The sequence below is a fragment of the Cnephaeus nilssonii genome (genome assembly GCF_951640355.1).
Source record: "Cnephaeus nilssonii genome assembly, chromosome: 12".
In the NCBI taxonomy this organism is placed as follows: domain Eukaryota; kingdom Metazoa; phylum Chordata; class Mammalia; order Chiroptera; family Vespertilionidae; genus Cnephaeus; species Cnephaeus nilssonii.
The window spans coordinates 21099626-21123305 of NC_137083.1; the positions used below are offsets into that span (position 1 = coordinate 21099626).

General features: G+C 41.4%; 1 protein-coding gene across 1 annotated transcript in view; it reads left to right on the top strand.

Moving 5' to 3' along the window:
* Positions 1-23680, top strand: part of THSD7A (thrombospondin type 1 domain containing 7A) — a 318444-nt gene that overhangs the window by 222540 nt on the left and 72224 nt on the right. The window contains exons 7-9 of the mRNA XM_079785601.1: positions 685-879; positions 12695-12929; positions 17445-17560. Coding sequence (XP_079641727.1) covers positions 685-879; positions 12695-12929; positions 17445-17560 — 546 coding nt within the window. The remainder of the gene's footprint in view (positions 1-684; positions 880-12694; positions 12930-17444; positions 17561-23680) is intronic.

Sequence of the window (23680 nt, forward strand, 5' to 3'; positions counted from 1 at the left end):
GGGGTGGGGTGGTCAATTAGGGGCAGGGCCAGCTGTGGGGAGGGGCTGTTGGGGGTGGGATGGCTGGCCCTGCCCCTGAATGGGGTGGGGGGGCTGATTGGGGGGTCATTGGCCAGGGGCGGGACCATGGGAGGTTGGCAGGCCAGCCCCACCCTTGATTGGTGTTGGGGGGCTGATCAGGGGTGGAGCTGGCTGGGAGGAGGGGCCATGGGATGATTTGGGTAGTAGGGGCTGATTAGGGGTGGGGCCGGATGTGGGCAGAGGCTGTGGGTGATGGGCTGGATGGCCCCGCCCCCAAATAGGGTGGAGGGGCCGATCGGCGGCCAGCGGCCTTGAGGAGTGGCCATGGGTGTTTGGCTGGCTGGCCCTGCCCCTGATCAGAGTAAGGGGGGGCTGATTGGGGGCGGAGCTAACTGGGGGGAGGGGCCACAAGCCGATCAGGGTGGTGAGGGCCCATCGGGGGTTGGTCAGCCACCCTGCCCTCAATGGGGGTGGGAGAGGCCAATCAGGGGTGGGGCTGGCTGGGGGGAGGGGCCGCGGGAGGTTGGCTGGCCAGCCCCACCCCCCAATCGAGCTGGTTCAGTGGCTGTAGTGGGCGTCATAGCGACTGGTCGTTACAAGGTTCCGGTCGCTGGCTTTTTACATATATAGATGATAGATTGTTGATGATGATGTCTTTCCCAGGAGAAGAAGTTGACAGACAGCTGTGCAGAGATGCTATCTTCCCCATCCCTGTCGCCTGTTATGCCCCGTGCCCAAGGGACTGTGTGCTCACCATGTGGTCTGCCTGGTCCTCCTGCTCACACACCTGCTCAGGGAAAACCACAGAAGGGAAACAGATACGATCTCGGTCCATTCTGGCTTACGCGGGTGAAGAAGGTAAGGTTACCAGCTTCAGAAGGCACTTGGGTTCCTTTCAGAAGTTGGCATGCATTTTCTTTGTCTTGCCTGGATAAGATGATGCTATAGAAAAATCGACTTCCAAAAATCCATCAATCCAAGGAGATTTTATATGTGTTAACATACCTGACATCTTGCTTCTGTTTTGGGTTGTTTTCCTGAGCAGGATGCAAGGGTGATTTCTTTTCTGGGTCCTTGTCCAGATGGATTCGAAGAATGAAGCCCCGGACAAGAGATGGTAGATGAAAAGGGTAGAAATTTATTGGAAGCAAATACAGACTCCCAGGTAGGGAGGGGGTCTCAAGAGGGTAACCCACTAAGCTCTTTGTTGCTAAGGTTTATAAAGGCTGCAGTTATCGCTTGATACTCCCTTCCCATTGGTCACTCTTTTGCAGAATATCAGCTTCAAAGCCCGAACCCCACACGGTGGCCCCCTTATTCTCTCCTGCTTCAGTGGTAAAATTCTCTATCTCCTGTGAAAATCTGTTTTCCTTTCTCCCATTTGTCAGCATTTCTCTATTCTCTGTGAAAGTTTGTTTCCTTTTTCTCCCGTACCCTGTGGCTTTTCCTTATCTTCTGTGAATGGAGGTCTTCCTCTCCCCTTATCCTGTGGCACCCTTTTTTTTTTCTCTGTGAATATATGCCTTCAGGTGGCTCCAACCCCTCATCTATGCCTTCCTCCCCCCTGGACCCTATTCATTCAGAAATACCCCTAAACCTGCCTATTTTATCCCTAAAACTCCTTTCACTTCTGTTCCCCAAAATTAATCTTAAAAGAAAATCTATATTAATAAAAGGGTAATATGCTAATTAGACTGGATAGACCGGATATCTTCTGGACATCCTTCCTGACAAAGCCACGGTGGCAGGGGCCAAGACAGAGGCAGTTAGGGGCAATAAGGGGAGAACGGTTAGGGGCAATCAGGCCGGCAGGGGAGAGCAGTCAGACATGCCCTGAAGGGTCCCAGATTAGAGAGGGTGCAGGCCAGGCTGAGGGATCCCCCCTCATGCACGAATTTCATGCTCTGGGCCTCTAGTCTTTAATAAAAGAAGAAAGACTTTTAAACATGAGCTCACTTTGCCTTTTTTCCTACCTAATAATTCAAATTCTTTTCAGTTCAAAGCATTAAACTTGTGAAAAGGTCTATAAATGGCTCCCACAATTCCAGATGTCAGGTTTCATTGGTTTTTCTCTCTTTCAGCAGTCAGTTTTTCTCTTTGATATCACACTCCACCTTCTCATAAATAGGCAAATATATTCAATAAACTTAATTTAAAAATAAACATCAGCATGGCTGGTACTTTACTGAATACTACATGAATTTTCAACCATTCAGTTTTCTGAGCAGGGGCTCTGAGATCCACAGTCTCATATGTAGATTGTGTTCATTTTAAAAATATGTTGCTCTTTGATCACTTCATCCTACTGGGTGCATAAAGCATGTTTTGTCATATATTCATACCTCACTTGTGCTTGCTTCATTGTCAGGAAATACAAGGCTCTTAGTAATTGTCTCTCAGACTTATATCCAAATGCTAATTTGGCCTCTGTGTGACTTGGTGATACAATGTCATGCTTAATCTTGTCATTCTGGAAAAGAACACAGGAGTAAGGAAAACACAGAAGTAAATCAACTTCAGTCACATTAAGGCATGTTCTGTCTCAGGATTATGTATTTAAATGTGATTAAGCTGAATGGCTCTTCTCATTCATAGAATAAATGATGATTTCTATTTGTAGTAAGCATGTGTTTCTCTATGTATACTCCCAAATACTTAATTTTGGATGAGTTTTCGGGTTACCTATTTTATTTTTCTGTTTATGAAACAGTGATGAAAACCTGAGAGTATTCTTATTTGATCCAACTTGCTATCTGTATATGTAACATCTATACAAAAAATATAACTTCCTTGGCCTTATGTCATGAGAGAGAAAAAATATATTTTTTAAAAAATCAACATATGGGAAAATTTCCAATTTTCTCTAGTGTCCCAAACTTTATTCCTGTCACCTTAAAATAAATGTATCTTTTTGCTACCAAAAAAAAAGAAAAAAGAAAAAAAAAAGGTGTATGAGTGGAACCTAATAGAAAAGTAGCTCCTTTTAGAGAGAAAATTATATTATCTTTGTTGTCAAACAATAACTCTAACCTTGTATAGATTACATTCAGACTTCAAACTCTATCAGCTCAGATTATGTCCTGAACTTCATTAAAATTAAATCTGTGGTCACCCCGCTTCCTATAAATCCATTATACTCCGCAGACACTTGCTGTGTGACTAGTAATGAGTGACTTTTTGCCCCATGAGTCACATGATGAAGATTTTGCCGTGCTTGCAGAACTCACCAGATCATTATTTCTGTAGACATGATGCTTCACACTGAAAGGTCATGAAATGCTTTAAAGGCAGAAATTTATGATTGCTCTTAGATATGTATCATCCACTTAGTGTGAAAGGGTGAGACTTCCATAATTTTTAATTAAGTCTAGTAGCTGCATCCTAAGCAAGCTGTGCTGGAAAATCATAGGTGTTTATATAGTAAATCATAAAGGCATAAATTCAAAACGTAACCACAGAAAAGCCACATCAATGGGGAATCCACTGCTATTTGTCTCTGGTAATAACACTTACAAAATCTGGTGTAATTACATCAGATATTTAATGAAGAATCTATCCTTCAGAAAATATTTATTTAATACCTATTATTTGCTGGACTGTTACACATATTTTATCTTCCTCAAAGCAAGCATTTTATAATTCTGAGATTTTTTTTTAAAGTACTTAGGAACTAGATTTTTAGGAACTTTAAAATATTTTCCTGCAATTAGTTAACCCTTCATAATTCTAAATAAAAGTAGGAGGTCTTTGTGTTATTCCACAAGAATTAGTGTTTTGTATGTGTCACAAATGTTTCTAATTTTCTGTGGATCAGGAAATTGCTGTGATAACCTTAAGGGGAAAGATCACATTAGTAAAATTACATACAGAGCTTTTAGACATAAAATTATAGAAATTTCTGGTGGAATAACTTTTGGACAAATTCATGAACAAAGTATTTATCTGGACTTACAAAATAAATACAGAAACCTATACTTTTGTTTATTTCAGTCATAAACTTACCTTAAACATTATATGAAGATCATATAACCTCATAAGGACTAAGTTTTGCTGCAGTTACAGACAGCTCAGAAGTTTCATATCTTAAAAAAACAATTATTTCTGCCTTGTGGAAATTTTGCTGCAGTGTTGGGTAACTCTACAAAGCCATAAAATGTCTCAGCATTGCACCTCCTTATAAAGACCTACTTCATAATCTCCATGTCAATATCAAGAAGATAGTTGAAGAGTCTGTCTGCTAATTTTAAAGCATCCACATTAAATTATTCCCTCTAGAAGTGCTTTATATCATTTCCACCGACATTTCTTTGGAAATCATACAATCATGACTTGAAGTTGGACCTAACTTCAAGCAGAGTGGAGGCAAATGTAATCCTACTGTGTGCTAAAAAAAAGAGGAGTGCTGGCTGCTGACCTTACACCTGCCTAATTCAGTCTTCTTTTTGTGTGTATGTGTGCATGTTTGTCTGCATCTATGTCTATATCTCTGTCCATAGATATATGATGAAGGACTATTCCACGCGGCCTTAATTCAGTAGAGAAACCAGGCCTCTCCATTGTTAAAATGTTATAACTTTTATTGATTATTTCTTTATTTCTATTAAATAAAATATAACAAAATATAACTTCTTCCTCATATTATACTTGTGCTATGCCAGCACAGCCAAGGGTTCGGCGAGCCTGAGGGAGGGAGGGCGGTGAAGGATGTAGAAAAGACAGACAAAGAGAATAAGCTGGGTCTGGGTGGATCTCTGTTCCTGGCTGAGGCCACAGAGAAAGATCCAGAAGGCAAGCTGAGGCTTTATTTTATAGTCAGAGGTAAAAAAGGTAGTGGTCACCACAGTTACAATGTTCTTGTGAGTTTCACTTGTTTTGGCAGCACTTGCTGCACCTCCCACAGCCCATTAGCTACCCAGGAAGGATCTAGGGAGCGTCATAAGGTCAAGCTTAATTATGCTAAGAGGGCTGTGCCCTCTAAGCTGGGACTTATTTGTGGCTTTGCCAACAGGTCAGTCCAAGGCTTAACCCTATAGCCGCTCCCTACAATATTTCTTTCTTTTCCCTTCCCTTTCTCTTTTTTCTGTCCTTCCCTCTTCCTTTCTAGCCTTTTTCCTCCGTTCCTGAACAGCCATTAGGTGGAGCCAAGCAGTTGAGCATCTATGCCAGCAGGTGGTGGGGGGGGAGGGAGAGTAGTGTCTGAAGTGGTCCAGAGTGGGTTGTGAGAGCCAAGCTTGGGTGAGAAGGGCATCCCCCATGGGAAGAAGGTGGCCTGGCACAAGTGTCAGAGGCACAGAGTAGGCTTAGCAATGGGAGATGAGAATTTTATGAGAGGGTAGAAGCGGAAACCCAATACAGGACATCAGAGCACAGGCAGAGTGAAGAGGGAATCCCAGCACTGAGGCAGCCAGTCCAGTGTGGAGTGCTGGGGCCAGGTAGGGGTTGAGAAGGGTTTCTGTAATTGGGGTGTGGCCTGATGCAGGGTGTCAGAACATGGCAGGGTCATGAAGGTATCTTGTGCATACAGCAATGGAGATGGCAGGGAGAGATTGGTGGTGGGGAGGGAGGACCAAATAAGTACATGTATTAAAATAATAGGAGTCAGGTTTCCTATTGCTGGAGGAGCCAGTCAGCAATATGTTAAGCAAGAAAACTGGAATAAACCCTGTTGTATTACATTGGAATTTAAAGTTATCAATGTGAATTCATTGTGTTCAATTCACTAAGGCAGACATAGAAATAAATATAAATGTGAGTATAAGTATTTTTATATATCTATATATATAAAAAGCCAGCAACCGGAACGCTGTAATGACCAGGACGATGGGTCGCTATGATACCCACTGCAGCCAGTGAACCAGCCCAATGGGGGGTGGGGGGCCAGCTGGCCAAACTCCTGCAGCCCCTCCCCCCAGCCGGCCCCACCCCTGATCATCCCTCCTACCCCAATCACCTGCGGCCCCTCCCCTCAGCCAGCTCCACCCCCAATTGTCCACACACACACCAATCAGGGGTGGGGCTGGCTGGCCCACTGCCCACAGCCCCTCCCCCCAGCCAGCCCCACCCCTGATCATCCCTCCTACCCCAGTCACCCATGGCCCCTCCCCCCAGCCAGCCAGCTCCTGCTGTCTCCTCCCAACAGGCCCAGCCCTGATCCACCCCAATTGGGGCCAGGCTGGCTGGATCCCACCCATGCACGAATTCATGCACTGGGCCTCTAGTATAATATGTAATATACATATATTAGCTATAGCTACTGAAAGGATCTGAGAAGTGCTTTATATTAATTCCAAGACTCCAGTAGCCACAAGCGCATTAGTGCTTAGATCTTGGTTCTAATGCTGTTCTCCAGAAGAAAGGAACCAGGGCCCCTTGGCGAAATGGCTGATTCTAAGGCTGGAATAGGAAAAGCACAAGAAGTGCCTAGAGAATCTCATGCCACAAAAGAAGAAAGAGGAAAACGTGTCAAAGGTCACAGAAGGGAGCGTGAAGGTCTCCACTGACCACATATGGGAAGAATTTGAACGTTAAAATAATGATAATTAACAGATTACAACCCATTACATAAAATAGGAAACCATGGATCCACACTTGATATAAGTAAATAAATGCTTTACTTGAATACCCAATGAAGAGCATTATATTTGCAGGATGCATTATCTCCCTGGTGGAGAAGTCTGACATACACCACCTTAATCCAGAGATCAACAGTTGCATCATTGGTAATGCTCCAGCTAAAATCCCGCGCTCCTGGTGTGGTATAGCGAGAATATGACATCACTTCTGTGATATCCCTGTCAAAAATGCATATTGCAGAATCTAAACATGAGGAAACATTTGACAGATCCCAGATTGAAAGTCACTGTACAAAATAACTGGCCTTGAATCTTCAATTCTCTAAATTACAGAAATCAAAGGAAGACTGCAGAACTATTTCAGATTGAAGGAGACTAACAAGACATGACAGCTAAATGCCATAATTGATTCTGAACTAGATCCTTTTGCTATAAAAAGGACATTTGAGGACAGTGGCAAATCTCAATGGGTTTGAGGATTAGATGGTAATAATGTTTCAGTGTTAATTTCCTGATCTTGAATATTGAATGTGCTAATGTGTAGGAAAATGTCCTTATTACAGGAAATACACACTAAAGTATTGAAGTAATGGGGCAATGTTTCAATAACTTCTTCCAAATGGTCTAGGGAAAAATTATTGATAGTATACTTTTAATTTTCCTGTGATTTTGAGGTTGGTTCAATATTAAACCACCAAAATAAGAGAATAAAAATGATTTGAATAATATAATTGCTTACCTTACAATTTTGGGTAACATTATGTAACCTATTCTCAGCAACACCAGAAGTTGTCATAAAATGCTGCTTATGTTGAAATGTCTTTTGGAAACAAAATCACCAATGGTGACCGGAGGTAATTAATACATGGGATAAAGTAAAAGTATTTCTTCTCAAATTAAAAAATAAAATGCATGTGGGGGGGGGGGTTGCGGGTGTGCATGTGCGTGTGCGTGTGTGTGTATCTTCCAAAACCTTGACTTCTGGCTCAGTAAAATTGTAATTCACTTTTAACATTATATGATACCTTAAGGTAAGAAAAAACCCACTTCCTTCTGTTGTGTAAACTATAATCCCAAAAGCTTCTTTAAAATTATGTTGGAAGTCCTAAAGGAAGCAATCTTTTAAGACGTAAATCTTTCATATTTTTAATATAAATAGTAATAGGTTGAATTTGAATTAAAAAGTTTAAATTGATGTTAGATTTATAGCCTCCTTAACTTTTTGAACCCATGCTGCAGATCCTTAACAAACGTGGTCTAAAAAAGGAAAATGATTTTCAAAGTGTTTTCCCCTAAGTATAATAAGTAAAATCTGTTCATTCTCATTATAAAGTTAATTATTCATACAGAGCCAGAAATGAGATAATATTTATATTTTCAAAGTTCAGAATGACTTGATGTTATAACTTCATCAGCCACATTTTAGTGTGCCCTTATACCTGCTTTATCCATGCAGAGAACAGATGCAAATTGAAATCAAATTACGCTAATTTTTTCTCAAATAATTAGTAGCCTCGAATAATTCTATTTTATAGGATTCACCACTGAGGAGAGGACTATTTCTATTTTAACTTGTTCAATTTTTACAGCTTAAACGATTTTAGTTCTAAGAGCCAGGGAGCACTTACATGTCCTGGAGGAATTGGGAGAACCCGGGATCCATTATATGTGTACTAACCCACAAAACTCCAGCTTCTAAATAAATGCCACCGCTTCCTCATCCTCTCACTATTGACTCTGAAAAAAGAGTTCAGCTGCAGCCTGTCCTACAGGACCGCCACACAGGATTTATGCAGACTCCACGTGGGGACTCTTCTTTCTGCAAGGAGAAAAGGGAGGGGGAGGGAGGGGGGATGGTGCGGAACAGACGCTCCTGAGGTTCCCTGTGGCTAATGCTCCTGCAGTTCCCTGCAATCATGCCACTGCCAGTGTGCTTTTCACCCAGCAGTGGTCTGCGATCCAAGGGACAGGGCTGCAACAGCAGGCAACATTACAGGCATCTTAACACTGTCATTCAGAGCACACGAACAACCTCTCCTTAGCGTGAGCCCCGTCCACTTTCTTATCCTCGTGGCCAGTTACCTCCCCATGGGAACTCTGCACTCTCATAGACTGCATCAATACTGCCAATCCCCAGGGTCATACCTGCCTGTGTGCCTTTGCTTTTATTTATTTTTCCTTCTGTTTCAATAAAACTCTCCCCTCCTTCTCACCCTTCCCAGAACTCTGCTTGTCCAAGTCCTATTCCTTCAAACCTCACCTCAGTGCCTCCTACCTGAGGCATTTTTCAGGCCCCCAAAACTAATGACATCTCACACTTCTGAATCCCAATTACACTAAATACCTTTTAACATTAGTATGTGTTTATCTCATCCCCCACTGCAGTATGAGATCCTTGAGAGTAGCAGGAACTGTTTCTAATCCCTCTAGTTATCCCATGACTCATTGGACATAAACATTGCATGTTGCACTCAATACATGCGTATCCAATTAATGTTTTGAACACTTCTTTTTTTTTAAATCAGGCATCTAAATTGTAAGGACTTCAATGCCAGAACCAGAAACATCATAGGTCTGTCCAAAAATATCCTAACAAAGCTTTTATGGACTTGATATTGGGAGAAAAAAGTTACTTTTTTTTATTTCTAAGAGAACAGTTACACATACTAGGTCTTTTATATGAACATGAAAGTTTATTTATTTGACAGAATTTCATTGAAGTATTTTAAACTCTCCTTGATGAAATGATAGAAAGCCTAACTAATCATGAAAGCATGAAGCATATATTTTTATGTATAAGAACTTTTTTAAAAATACACATCACTAATTTTGTCAGGGATGACATTTTATAATTTCCCCAGTACAAAGGAAATATTCCCAGGTGTCTGGCATTAGATCTTCCCATGAATAATAAATAAATTCAGTATTATATCTATCAATTTTTCTACCATAAAATTATTCCCAAAACAACATGACAATGCTTCAGTGACTGATTACTCCAAGCCACGCTTTCGAAATTGCCATATCCTTATTATAATTAAAACCACATTGGGGCTTATCTGTACAAGTAGCCTGACATCGGGCCAAAACTGCTGAAGCGGCTTTAATGTGGATTGAGGCAAGGAAATAAATAGCCTTTATGTCTGTAAACTTAACAGCTATCTTGCAGTTCCTCACCACGTTATGCTGAGGTTGTAGAAGTTTTTTCTTTATCAGTTTTTCCAAAGCCAACCAAGTTAAACCCAATGTCAAAAACAATTCAGAGTTTCAAAATCACAGTTTAAGCAGCATTCATATCCTCCCAGTGAAAATGAGGTCTGTAAACACATTTTTGTAGATCAATAATTTTGCTATTAAATATCAATGTACAGTTAAAATAGTTTATCTATATAGTCTATAATTAGCATGTATTTGTCTGAGAGATAAGATTGGGTAAATCTAGAGCCTCAGGGGATGGGTAATAAGAGTACTCATTTACTTCTTCCTTACCCAATTAGTATGTTTTAGGATTCATTCCTGTTCAAATCCTAAACTTCTTTTCTTAGGCTGCCAGAGCCTCTGAGCTTTGTGATGGACGACAGAATATGAACTATGACAGATGTTTTCACCTTCATGAAGCAGGGGGACATTAATGAAATGTGTTTAATGCAGGTTATTCTGATGTTGGTTCTATGTTTGACATTGCATAAATGATTCTAAATTGCAGTTAAATTCTCACATAAATTGCATGCTGATTTATTTGCTGAATACAGGGATGTCCTTACTCATAAGAAAAGTGATACCTGAAGATCAGCTCAGGGTGTGGATTTGTGGTTTTGTTTATGACTTTTACCCAAATCTCAAACTTTTGAGGTCATCTTCCATGTTACAGCCACTAGGTATTGAATCACCTTTTCTTCTTTATTTTTCACTTTTTTAAAACTTGCTTTCCTAATATCTAAAATCCACCTTTTATTAAATTCAAAATTTCTTTCATTTACTATCATAAGTATTTGTGATGAACACCCAAGATTTGCAACATTATACATTAACAACCAGTTATTTTCCGCTCCTGAGATGAAATCCAGAAGCTACATAACTTTTAATAGCTCAAATTGTCAATAAAGTAAGCAGTACATTCCTCCAACACTCTGCTTTTCATTTTCATAATTGGAATTATAAAGAGCATAGTGGTAAGAAACTGGACTCCATAAACCCCTAGCTGTTCCTGTGGCCACATCATTTAAGCTGTATGGACTCTTCAACTTTATGATTTTTAACTTGTGAGTCTCACTACTTACAAAGTACTAGGGCTAGAACATATAATAGGGCTAAAACATAAAAAAAGATCCATAATGACAGCTCCAGATCATATTCTATTAATGAAAGGATATATCTATTTTACCCTTTGTCATCTCTATGATTACTCCTGCTTACAGTGGATGCATCTTAAAACCACTGTGGCCAAGCAGCAGTTATCACATTGTTGTCATTGATAATACATGTGAATTTCATTGGCATTAGCCAAGTCTATGATATTTCTGCCCAAAACAAACAAACAAAAACAACTAAGGACTATTGAGAATGGGAAATATATAAACCCTTCCTCAATTGCTTGCTTAAACTTTTCATTGGCATCTTCTGGTGCCATTAAGAATGCAACAGCATGAAAACTTAGAGGTGGGTACCAGTATTCTGAAAAAAATACTGCAGGGGAGCACTTTTTTAAAGAAATCCTGCATTGATATTTCAGTTCTGGATGGTGGACAAATGGTGGTAATGCAGGTCCGACCCTCTCTGGTTTGGTCCTGGGCTGAAATATCATTGCTGACATGTACACATAAGGAACTGTTTGACATTGAAATTGGGACTCAAAAGAACTGTTGGCCCAGAAAGAAACTCACTACAGACTGATTCATTTGCCTCTCAGCATAACCATTATTGCTTGTCTCATTTTCGGTTCTTATGAGTGTATTTCTAGTATCACATGATCTCACTCATCTAGGGGAACTAATGAACAACATAAACTGATGAACAAAAACAGACCCGGAGACAGGGAAGCATCGATCAGACTTCAAACCTCAGAGGGAAGGTAGGGGAGGGTGGGGGGTAAGGGAGAGAGATCAACCAAAGGACTTGTATGCATGCATATAAGCCTAACCAGTGGCCACGGACAACAGGGGGGTGGGGTCATGTGTGGGGAGGAGTTTGGGATGGGAATGGGGAGATGAGGACAAATATGTGATACCTTAATCAATAAAGAAATTAAAAAAAAAAGAAATCCTACATCATCAACAGTTTTAATGCCACAGAGATAGTACTGACTGATTGTTAGGAGAACACAAACTTTGATGGGTGTGTTAAGCAGTAACTCGACAGATTTGGACTGTGAATATAAAGAATTTTTAGGAATACCTTCTCTTTTAATGTATGATAAAGAGTGAATTTCTTAAAAGCTATGTAAATACGTCATACGAGATTATTTCAGTAAGCATACAATAAAAATTAGAGTTGATAAAACATTGTATTATAGTTTAATTTCTCTTTCTTTGGGACACATGTAGTGAAGTATATTTCACAGCCAATGACATCTTAGATTTCAAGAAATACAACATTACCATTACTGTATGGCTTTTCCAGTAATGCTATGGAAGATCAGTAAGCATTAGTTGATTTTAAAACTTGTTTCTGATCACCCTACAGCCTAACATATTAAAATAAGCAGAACTTTAAAAGCTGTAATTAAGACTTTAAATTTGGGGGATAACCTTTGAAAACACACTTGGTTTTCTCCATCCACAGGGTCTTAATGCCCATGTTTCCCCTGGTCAGCAATCACATAGGCTTCTCTGAAAAACAGCAGTCTCTCTCTCTTTGAGGTCCTCCAGAGACCCCCCAAAACAGAGTTCATGTACACCACATAGTTTATGTTTTAAGCCACACCACACCACACCAAATGAAGTAAGGTTAATAGGTAAGTTGCCTTAGCAGTGTGCTCATCGTATGCTTTGTGCTATATATAAGTAACAGATGCCATTGTTATTGTTAATTTCAAGAAACAGGAAATGATAAAGTTTCTGTTGGCACCGTATCTAATCTGCTAACATTGTTCATTTTTATAGGTGGAACTCACTGTCCAAATACAAGTGCTTTGCAAGAGGTGCGCAGCTGTAACGAGCATCCCTGTACTGTGTATCACTGGCAAACGGGTCCATGGGGCCAGTGCATTGAGGACACCTCAGTATCATCCTTCAACACAACTACAGCTTGGAACAGGGAGGCCTCTTGCTCTGTTGGCATGCAGACAAGAAAAGTCATCTGTGTGCGGGTCAATGTGGGCCAAGTGGGACCCAAAAAGTAAGGGCTTTAGAATGTCAACAGTAAATCCTGTGGCCAGCCAAGCAGGGGATTGGCTCAGGCTTCACTTGCCTCATGAAATAGAACATTTTGATGCTTGTCATACCTGTCCTCAAGAGTAAGATTTGTTTGTTTTGAGTGTCGGCCACTGATAAAGTTATACCAGCTTCAGAGTCTTGTGCCTGGGATCCATAAATTCTGTAGAAATCTTTCTGTGTGATACCTGCTTTCAGTTTTATGGTAGCACTTTCTGCTTTTATTAAGCTAGTGAGGCAATGAAAGAAGTGCTTGCTCTAGGCCTGGCTGATCAATAATGACAGGAAGCGAAGTCCTAGCAGTGTAGGTCATCCATGACTTCCTATATACCAGTAGGCTACGGAGACTGCCAATCTAGGTTAATTGGGTGGTAGCCTTCTATGATCTGCCTTTCATTTCCCCTAGAAAATATATTTAAAAATACTGAGGCTGAACTTATTACGTCTTTTAATTGTTAAATGAAGCTATTTACATCCAAGAGAGAGCCTTGGGAGAGGATGAGTTTTATGATAAGTGGGAAAACCACCAGTTTCTTACTGTGGTTACCAATAGTGTAATAACAAGGCGAACAATTTGCTAGAGGGGAGGACAAAAAACTAAAGAATTGGCTTATGTGCCTTGTGAGAAATATAAACAAAAATGAGTCATGACATAACTGGGCTAATCATTCTTATAGAAAATTAATAAATCAATTCCAAAAATATAATCCTTTCAAGGGAAACTATCCTTTGAGATTTAGACAGCACCGGTCTTTTAAAATTCAAATTATCTTAGTCATCTGAAACATTAGAAGTAAAACAAGTCAAGTTTGCTTTGGTATAAATGGCCTCATAATTTCCAAATTTCATAATTGGTCAGCTGCTTAAATATTAACTGATTTGTGTATTGTGGCCTGTTTTCAGAGTTTACTGAAAGGATTTAATGGAAGAAAAATAGTGCAATGTAAGCACTTAATAAATCTTAGAAATTATTTTCTTTTAAAAATTTGAGCTACTTTTTAGTGTTTCAGGGAAATGAAAATAATGTACCTGATATATGAAAAAAGCCCAAGTAATTTGTAAGGATCCCCTTATCAGTTTATTTTACCTGGCCAGCATTCCACACATTAGGGATATTTTGCCCCATATTTTGTTTATGTAGTTTGAAATTAGAAAACATATGGCAAAAAGAGTTGACTAAATTGAGAAGTTATTTCACATGCTTAACAGGTAGCTTCAAACCAATATTTTAACCAGTTAACTGCCACGTGTTCAAAACAGAAACCATCCCGCTTGCGTCTATAGACGCTTATGGTTTACAAAGGATTAATAGAAATTATGCTAAAGAATAATGTACAGTGTTTTAAAATTCAATAGCAGTAACAGCAGAGGCAGAAACCCTAAGTCCTGGAGGATGCTGGGTCTTGCTGGGACAAGCACAGAGGTGGAAATATTCACTGCAGAGGGTTCTGTCATGGCACAGGATAGAGGTTTCTTGTGCTGTACTTCGACAAATAAGCTCACTCTGTTCCTATTTTACAGTTAATCACCTCTCAAATGTTGCTATTGATGGTTTCCTCACTTATGCAAGCTACAAAATATTTTGCTGAACAATGGAAGTTCATGTGTACAGCATATGTGTGAAAAAGCCCTCTGGATTTCTGTCATTAAATCGTTCAGTAGGGAGGGTATCCTGGAGCCCCATGCCGGACCACAATAATCCATTAAAAATGCGCTTTGCCCTTGCAGCCTATATGCAGTGACCTGGATACATGGATAGATTTGTTAAGTCAAATGGATTTACTTTGCCCTTAAAGTTCTGAAAAAGTAAGCAAATACTGTAAATTCAAAAGAAAACATTACTGCCCTTATGACTAAATGCTAGATTAAACTCCATAAACGCTTTTCAGTACTAGCCATTTGAAACAGAAATGCAAATAGAAACCTTGTTTTAAACTCTTAATAAAACAGATTACTGTGCAATGGTAAAATCAATGTTATTGATCTCACTTATCCTCTGAGTAACAAACTTCAACTCCTATCACATCTGTTTAATTTGACCTTGAATAAGATTTGGGGGGAAATCAATTCCTTGATTTAAACCACAAAGACTAAATACAAACAGTACAAAAGAGAAAAGAAGCATGATGACTGAACCAATTGCCTCGCCAAAGGAAGTCTGAATTTATTTTATTGGATGTAATCTAGGTTGTATAATTTATCTTTGTATGTTCATGTAATGGGTTTGTTGTTAGTAATTTTGTTCTCCACAATTAGCCAAGTATCTTGCTGTGGATATTTCCAAACAAAAGCAAAATTTTGGAGGTTGTCAATGATAACATTATAAATTTCACTGATTTTCAGTGCTAACATTTTAAGAGCATGCAATTGAGTAATGCTCTCCCGTGGTCTAAGTTATAAAATTGCCTCATTGAAAAAGTGTGCTTCCAGTGATAATTACTAATCAATAATTTCATAGTTCCAAAGAATGAACAGGATTATATGTGGTATTTTGCCATATAATGTTTCCTGGTTAAGAATGAAGGTTAAATTATAATTCCAGTGATTTATAGTCTCAATTGTATCAATACTTTAACTTCTGTGATTCACAGCTAAATTTCTTTGTCATACACTGACTTTGAATAGAAATCATAATTAGAAAAACACAAGCTTATTCTTAACATAAACCAGGGCGATTTATTTCTTTTTGAAATTTTGAATCTGGTGTGAGAGAGAAAAACATGTATCTGAATAATTGAATGGAACATAAATAATTATAAGCTATATAAAAAATGAAGCATCAGTAAGGTGCTAGAAATAAATTATGGGAAAAAGATTGATGATTTTTTTTCACTCATAGTTCAGTTTTGAAAACCTGATTAACTTACTTGTTAAAACACAATCTATCTTAACCTACAAAAAAAAATTGGCTTCTCCCATGGGGAATATTTTTAAATCCCATATTTCACTAATTTCCCAAGTTATTTCATCAACAGTTTTACTCGTTGTTTGGTTTATTTCTTCAGTGCTTCTTAGCTTATTTGTTAATGATTTATATGACCTTAAAATAGTTTTTTTCCTGGTATCATAACTTTAAGTTACATGAATTATATTATTATATTCTGTTGTCCTAAATTACATCTTCTAATGGTAATGCTCACAGCCAACATTTGACTATTAGCAATACTAGACTCAGATTGTAAAGGTGCAGAAAAGGGTTGGGAAATTTAAAAGTCATCCAGTAAGTACACAATAAACAAGACAGTATATTTAAAACATATATCAGCTCCAAAAATATTTCTTTCCAAAAAATATTGTAACAAAAAAAATATTTAAAGATTTTTCTTTTATTCCTCACCCAAGGACATGCTTTTATTGGGTTTAGAGAGAGTGGAAAGGAGAGGGAGACAGAGAGAGTGAAACATTGATCAGTTGCCTCCAGCACACACCCCGATGGGGGATTGAACCACAACTTGGGTATGTGCTCTGACTGGAGATTGAACCCATGTCCTTTTGCTGTACGGGATGATGCTCCAAACAGCTGAGTCACACAAAATATTTAATGTTTTGGCTAGGCAAAAATTTTTATAATTCCATCATCTGAAACTAAAAAGGTAATGGAAGAAAAAGGATACTAAATGAAAGTAGGAATGAAGCAAAAACTGTTTATCATAACTTATACACTTTTATTATTTTATTATTTATTATGAAATATATAGCTATAAATACAACTCTTTTTTAGCATGTACTGGGTATAAAATAGGCTCCATTAAAATTTGTCATGCTATACATTTTTGTAAAAATAAAGTGCAGAATAACCTGAAAATTTATAATCCTATATAATAAAGATATAATATGCAAATGGTCGTTATGCCGTGAAGCATAACAACAACCATGTAACGACCAGGTCACGGATCAGCAGGAGGGTGGGCAGCGAGCTACAAGCGGGCAGCGGAGAGCTACAGTAGGGGGCAGGGCAGCAAGCTATGAGGGAAGGCGGGGGGTGGGGGGAGCTACAGTAGGGCGTGGTAGCGGGCAGAGAGCTACTGGAGGGCGAAAGCGAGCTACTGGCGAGCTACTGGAGCACAGATTCGTGCACAGGGCTACTAGTTGACAATAAGCCTAGTTAGATATGCAAAGATGTAAAATTGGGTCCTTACATTGGTAACTTGAATTTCCACAAATTTTTTTAAAAGCATGTTAGAAAATATAAATTTATTAATGGGTAGATTATTATAAAGGGGTATCGTATAAATTATTACATTTTGTCCTAGAAAACACAATTACTATTACTAAAATCACACATCTTGTTTTGAGAAGCTTTATTGAGGCCTGGTTTGGAAGAATGTAGCTGTATAGTTCTTGTCAAAAGCAAAGCTCCTAGAAATTAAGACTGGTGATGATTTAGCAACTTTAGCAATGAAAATTTCTAACCATATTAAATTACCTGGATTGCAGGGTTACCACAGAGACTTGGTGACTTCCTTTGGTTTTTTTCCAGGTGTCCTGAAAGTCTTCGGCCTGAAACAGTGAGGCCCTGTCTGCTTCCTTGTAGGAAGGACTGTATCGTGACCCCATACAGCGACTGGACCGCTTGCCCTTCCTCATGCACAGAAGGTATGATCTGCAGGGTTCTGCAGGGTCTTCTCCTAGAAGACCACTTGCCAGCACCTCTGAGTTCTGACTGAGCAATGTTTGCGATTCTTACATGGGTTGTGTAATCCTGGTTCAACATGAATGCCATAAAATGTTGGTTTCCGTCTAGAAAATAATATAGCTTTGCCAAATGAATTAGTTTTATGTCAAAACTGACTTAAAACTTTGCAATATAAGTAAAAGTGAAAGGATTCTAGGTGTTATTATATTAACAATGTTTCCTTTAACAGCTATACTAATAAAAGGGTGATATGCTAATTAGACTAGGTAGACCGGATATCTTCTGGACTTCCGACTTCCTCCCAGACAAAGCCACGGTGGCAGGGGCCGAGGCAGAAGTGGGTAGGGGCGATCAGGCCGGCAGGGGAGCAAGCACTTAGGGGTGATCAGGCTGGTGGGGGAGCAAGCATTTAGGGGCAGGATCAGGATGGCGTCGGGGAATAAGCAGATAGGGGCTAGATCTGGCCAGAGCAGGGGAGCAAGAAGTTAGGGGCGAGAACATTCCACTGCAGGGGAGCAAGCAGTTAGAGGCCCGATCGGGCCTGCAAGGAGGAGCAAGAAGTTAGGGGACCATGAGGTCTGCAGGGGAGAGCAGAAAAGGGGCGATCAGGCAGGCAGAGAAGGGAAGCTGAGGGCGATCAAGCCTGCAGGTAAGGGGGCCAGAGGAATGTGATCAGCTGGAAGTGGGCACCTGTTCCTGAACAGGTCGGTAGGGGCATGTAAGTAGCCAGAAGAGGGCACATACGGAAGTAGGCAACTGAACAGACAGGCGGGGGCTCTTGATCACCAGGAAGTGGGCACCGGAACAGGATGCCAGGGTCATGTGATCAGCCAAGAGTGGGCACCAGAATGGACAGGAAGGGGCTCTTGATAACCAGGGAGTTGGCAGGTGAACACAGGTGCGGGGTCATGTGATTATGCCAGACTTGTTCTGCGAGGATGGAGGACGGCCCACATGAAGATTGAAGGGATGTGGCCAGGAGCCCCCAGATGCTGAAGAGGTAGGAAGGACCCTCCTCAGAAGCCCTTGGAGGGAGCACAGCCCCAGACACCCTGGACCTAGAACAGGGAGAGCCTGTGTTCCTGTTTGTTTAAGCCAGTCTGTATTCATGGGAGTAGCAGCCTCAGAAAATTGACACCTCCTTGACCCTTCTTGTGGGGCTTGTCTGGGTTCCTGGGACAGCAGAGGCTCCCAGGTAGATTCATCCCTGTGTGTGTGCCTGGGCCCTGTCTCCCACCCCCCATACCCCCCAGGACTCCTCGGCAGTGACAGTGCAGTGGGCACACCAGGGCAGGCTGCTTGGTTGTAAGTGCAGTTGACTTGGCACAGGGTCTCCTTAGGTTTCTGTGCCCCAGGCTGTAGGATGAGGCAGGGCACTCCAATGCCCCGCCCTTACCTCCCAGGCCTTTCCCCTAATGAGTCCAGCCAGGGGCTCCCCTTTTTGAAGCAGGCGGGTTGACAGTAGCCAGCAACTGATTTATGTGTGCAGATTCTAGAGGCCAAAACTGAGGCTCAGAGAGGGAAAGCAGTGGACCCTTGCCTTGGCCCACCTCCCAGTCAACTCAGCCCAGCTGACAGGCGGCTCCACCAGGGGCCAGGGGTGCAGGGCCACATGATCAGGCCAAGTGGGCACCTGAGAAGGGGGCAGGCGCAAGTGAGCATCCGGAAGTGGGCCTATGCTTAGGTGGGCAAGTGAACAGGGTTCCGGGCTTCTGATCAACTGGAGGTGGTTACAGCTGGAAGTGGGCTCGGAACTTGGGGGTGGGGCTGTGATTAGCCAGAAGTGGGCACAGCTGGTGGTGGGCACTTGAAAAGTGGTGTGGGCCCCGAGTTCTGTTGGAAGTGGGCACACCCAGAAGTGGGCACCTGAACAGGTCGGTAGGGACATGTAATCAGCCAGAAGTGGGCACATCCGGAAGTGGGCATCTGAATATGTTGCCAGGGCATGTGATCAGCCCGAAGTAGGCACCTGAATAGGGTGCCAGGGGCATGTGATCACCCAAAAGTGGGCACCTGATCGGAGAAGTGGGTGCTCTTGATCACCAGGAACTGGGCAGGTGAACAATGGGGCGGAGGCACGTGATTATGCGAGAGATTTTCTGTGAGGATTGAGGAAGGCCCACATGAAAATTGAAGGGATGTGGCCAGGAGCCCCCAGAAGGTGCAGATTTAGGAAGGACCCTCCCCTGAAGACCTTGAAGAGAGCACAGCCCCAGACACCCTGATTTCAGATTCTGGACCCAGATCGGCAGGGATGTAGGTGATCAGGCCAGCAGGGGAGGGCAGTTGGGGGCAATCAGGCTGGCAGGGGAGCGGTTAGGCAGATATCAGGCCAGCAGGGAAGTGGTTAGGGGATGATCAGACTGGCAGGCAGAAATGGTTAGGAGCCATCTGGCAGTCAAGCAGGTGTACGGTTAGGAGCTAGTGATCCCGGATTGTGAGAGGAATGTCTGACTGCCTGTTTAGACCCAATCTTACAGGGATCGGGCCTAACCCAGCAGTCGGACATCCTGCGAGGGGTCCTGGATTGGAGAGGCTGCAGGCTGGGCTGAGGGACGTGCCTAAACCGGCAGTCGGACATCCCTCTCATAATCCAGGACTGCTGACTCCTAGCTGCTCACCTGCCTGCCTGCCTGATTGCCCCTAGCTGTTCCCCCTGCCAGCCTGATCACCCCTAACCACCTCTGCCTGCCAGCCTGATCGTGCCTAACTGCTCCCCCGCTGGCCTGGTTGTCCCTAACTGCCCCACCCCCGCTGGCCTGGTCACTCCTTAGTGCCCCCCCTGCTGGCCTGATTGCCTCTCACTGCCCCCCTCTGCCAGCCTGGTCACCCTTCACTGGCCACCCTGCCAGCCTGTTTGCCCCACGCAGCCTGCTGGTCAATTGTTTGGTCATCCCTCGCTAACCCTCCTGCTGGCCTTGTCGCCCCACGCAGCCTGCTGTTTGGTTGTTACTGTGAGGGCGTCGTGACCAATTTGCATATTACCCTTTTATTAGTAGAGATGTATAGTGCCACTGCCTTATATATTTCAAAAAGAGTATACAGTGATCTTATCAGTACTCATAGTTTCCATCCCACTTATCGCAAGAAATAGCATGGCACCAGGTAGTTTCTGTTCAGATTCAATTATACGATCCCAAAGGAATAAAAGAAAGAGATCCAATAGCTGCAGTGAGGGAAGGATTAGAGGATGGAAAAGAATGAGAGATTGAAAATCCGGGTATATATGTAGATAGTGCTGTGGGTCCAGGCGATGATAAAAGGCATTTGGGGGGTCGAGGTGGGGATAGGGGGAGGAGGGTGCTAGTTTCTTGTGAGTAACAGGCATGTGAGATGTAATGGGTTTAGTTGCCATGGTCTCTTGGGGGTGGGCAGGTAGCTTCTCTAAATAAAGATGCGTGTTTCCACTCTGATACCATTCTCCCCTGGAGATCCTGGGGTGGTGATGACCAGGAGTACAGGAATGCCAGCTCAGAACACTGCTGTCCTGGGAGCTAGAGACTCTCGGAGAGGCGGGGCTGTGTTTGGTTGAGCGCAGGTCATCTCACCAGGAGCAGGTCAGCCCTGCCCGTTCCGTTTGGCAGCTCTACGGCATGTTGATTGAGTCTCCTATAACAAAAGGCTTTTAGAAACCCTAAGTCTCGGCACCCAGACTTAAAAGGAAGAACTGCAATTGTGTGTTGAGGAAATAAAGACTAAGGGGTAGGAGAGGGCTGCTGTTGGACAGCAGTGCCAAGATGCTTTGTTTCCTGGAGAAGCCTTGTCTGTTGTGCCCATAGATTGCTGTCACTGAGAAGAACGATACAGTGGTGTTAGAAAACTAGCCTTTTGTTATAAGGAAGAGAAAGCAATGGCGTGTGGTTAGTTTTTCTTTGTTTGGTATGAAATGGGAATGGTCCACGTTTTGTTGAAATGACACTGACTTTCTCACACAATTAAAAAATGCAAACAAAGTTGAATGTTCGAGGACAGATAGCAGCCACAGAAAATTAATTCTGGGGTGGGGTGGTTCTTTTGAAGCTAGTTATGCAGGTGAAGTCTAAAGTTTATAAGAGTTTTGAATTAATGAACGTGTGGAGCTAACCTCCTTTTAAAAAGTAATTTAAAGAGGTAAAATTATGCGTTAGTATTGCAGAAAATGGAACAGAATAGCTTAGCATCCCAGCAAGAAGAAAAAGAACTATTTGAAATGTTGTTCAGCCCTCTCTCGAGATATGTCTTAGATGCAATAAAGATCAGAAATTGAGTAGAGAGTAATTCTTAAACCAGTGCACTTGTTAACTTTTTTTAAATTTTCATAAACTTTACAAAGGGTGGTTTTTAAAAATAGGAAACATTTATACATATAAATTATTTGGAGCTCTAATCTTTAAAATATCATTATTTTTGACCAAATAATACATTTAGCTGCTTAAATTCTATTCACTGCCCCGTTTCACACTACATTTATTGAATTGAGAGCTAGAAGGGATATTGCAGAAGCATCTATTCTACCTTGATGCCTTTAAGCACTACTTACCTAAAATTACCCCAAAGATAGGAAAAATACCTTTACATTTTGCTTCTTGAATGAAACATTTTTTTTTTCCAATTTCCTACCACTGTGCTCCTCCATCCTGCTATTCCTCCCACATCCAGCTTAACAACTCTTAGTTTTGCCTGCCTTTTAAATCCTTCCACCAAGTCATTTCTCCAGTGAAATTCATCTTAGGAGCCAGTGGTCCAGGATTGTGAGAGGAATGTTCGACTGCCTGTTTAGACTCAGTCTCACAGGGATCGGGCCTAACCTAGCAGTCAGACATCCCCAAAGGGGTACATTACCTTCTGAATCCATGTGCCCCATCATCACATAATTGTTTTCTGGATATGTAATCCATTTTTTCCTATTCTTATCCTATATAGGTATTTTCCAGTATAAACACCATAGGAATATTCCTTTATTTCCCCCATGCTCATTATTTCCAGTGGACAAAATGATACCTTATTTTTTATTAATCCTCAATGTGCAGGCTTAGTCCCCATGTTTTTACTACTGTAAGGAAATGGATAAAAGAAATAGAAGATGTTAATAATCCAGTTGAGAAGAAATGAAATAAGTGTGTTTTCTCATTCAGCAAATATTTATTAAGTCCTTGCTATGTGTAACTATTGTTCTAGGAGCTAAAACACAAAAATAAATAGGAACTATATATGTGTATTAACCACATGTAATAAACTGGGTATAAGTACATACAGGAAATTATGAAGGTTGTAAAATTCCAGTTTGCCAGCTCAAATTGTTAGTGGGGAACCTTCCTTTTTTATTGTTGGTTGGTTTTTTTTGTTTGTTTGTTTGTTTTTATTGTGTGCCATCGCTCTCCTTTTGTCTGTACTTTGATCTGAGAGCTCTATAACCTGGGTGAGCTTAGAGTGCTGTTTCTTTGAGCACACAAGTAATTTCTTAACTGAGAGCTGAGAAGAAATGAACCTCTTAGTGGGTAGAAACATGGGTGTCATGACACTTCCTGTGTAACCCCATTAAACTTCCTCTCTACATGTTATGGCTTTGAAATGTCTCACTTGAATCAGGTCACAATCTCTGTCCCTGTGGGCTGCACAAGGTTAAGGTATTTGAACTTTTTATAAGAATAAATGGATTGCCAAGATGGAATCAATTATGGAAGTGAGAAACACTTATCATAGTCTTCTATATTAAGTACAGACTATGGAGGTTGTGTTGAGAAGGCCCTAGAATATTTCAGAGTTGTACATTAGGTGACGTTTTTGCTTTCAAGTCAATAAACAAAGTAAAAATGAAACCCTAACATTTGACTGCTGCCTCCCCGATCTGAACAGCCCTGCCTATGTCCCAGGTGACATCTAGGGGTTAATGGCCCAAAGCTTCAGTCTATAAGATGCTAAACTCACAGTCACCTGCTTTGTCTGGATCCCTTGTTCCCAACTCCATGTCTGTTGTCTGTCTGCAGTCTATCTGCAGGTTGAGAGGGCTGGAGAATGATCGACCCCCTGGGAAGCAAAGATCTGCTCCTCTGTATTCTTTCCCCCCTTTCCCCGTTAGAAAACAAACACCTCCTTCCTTC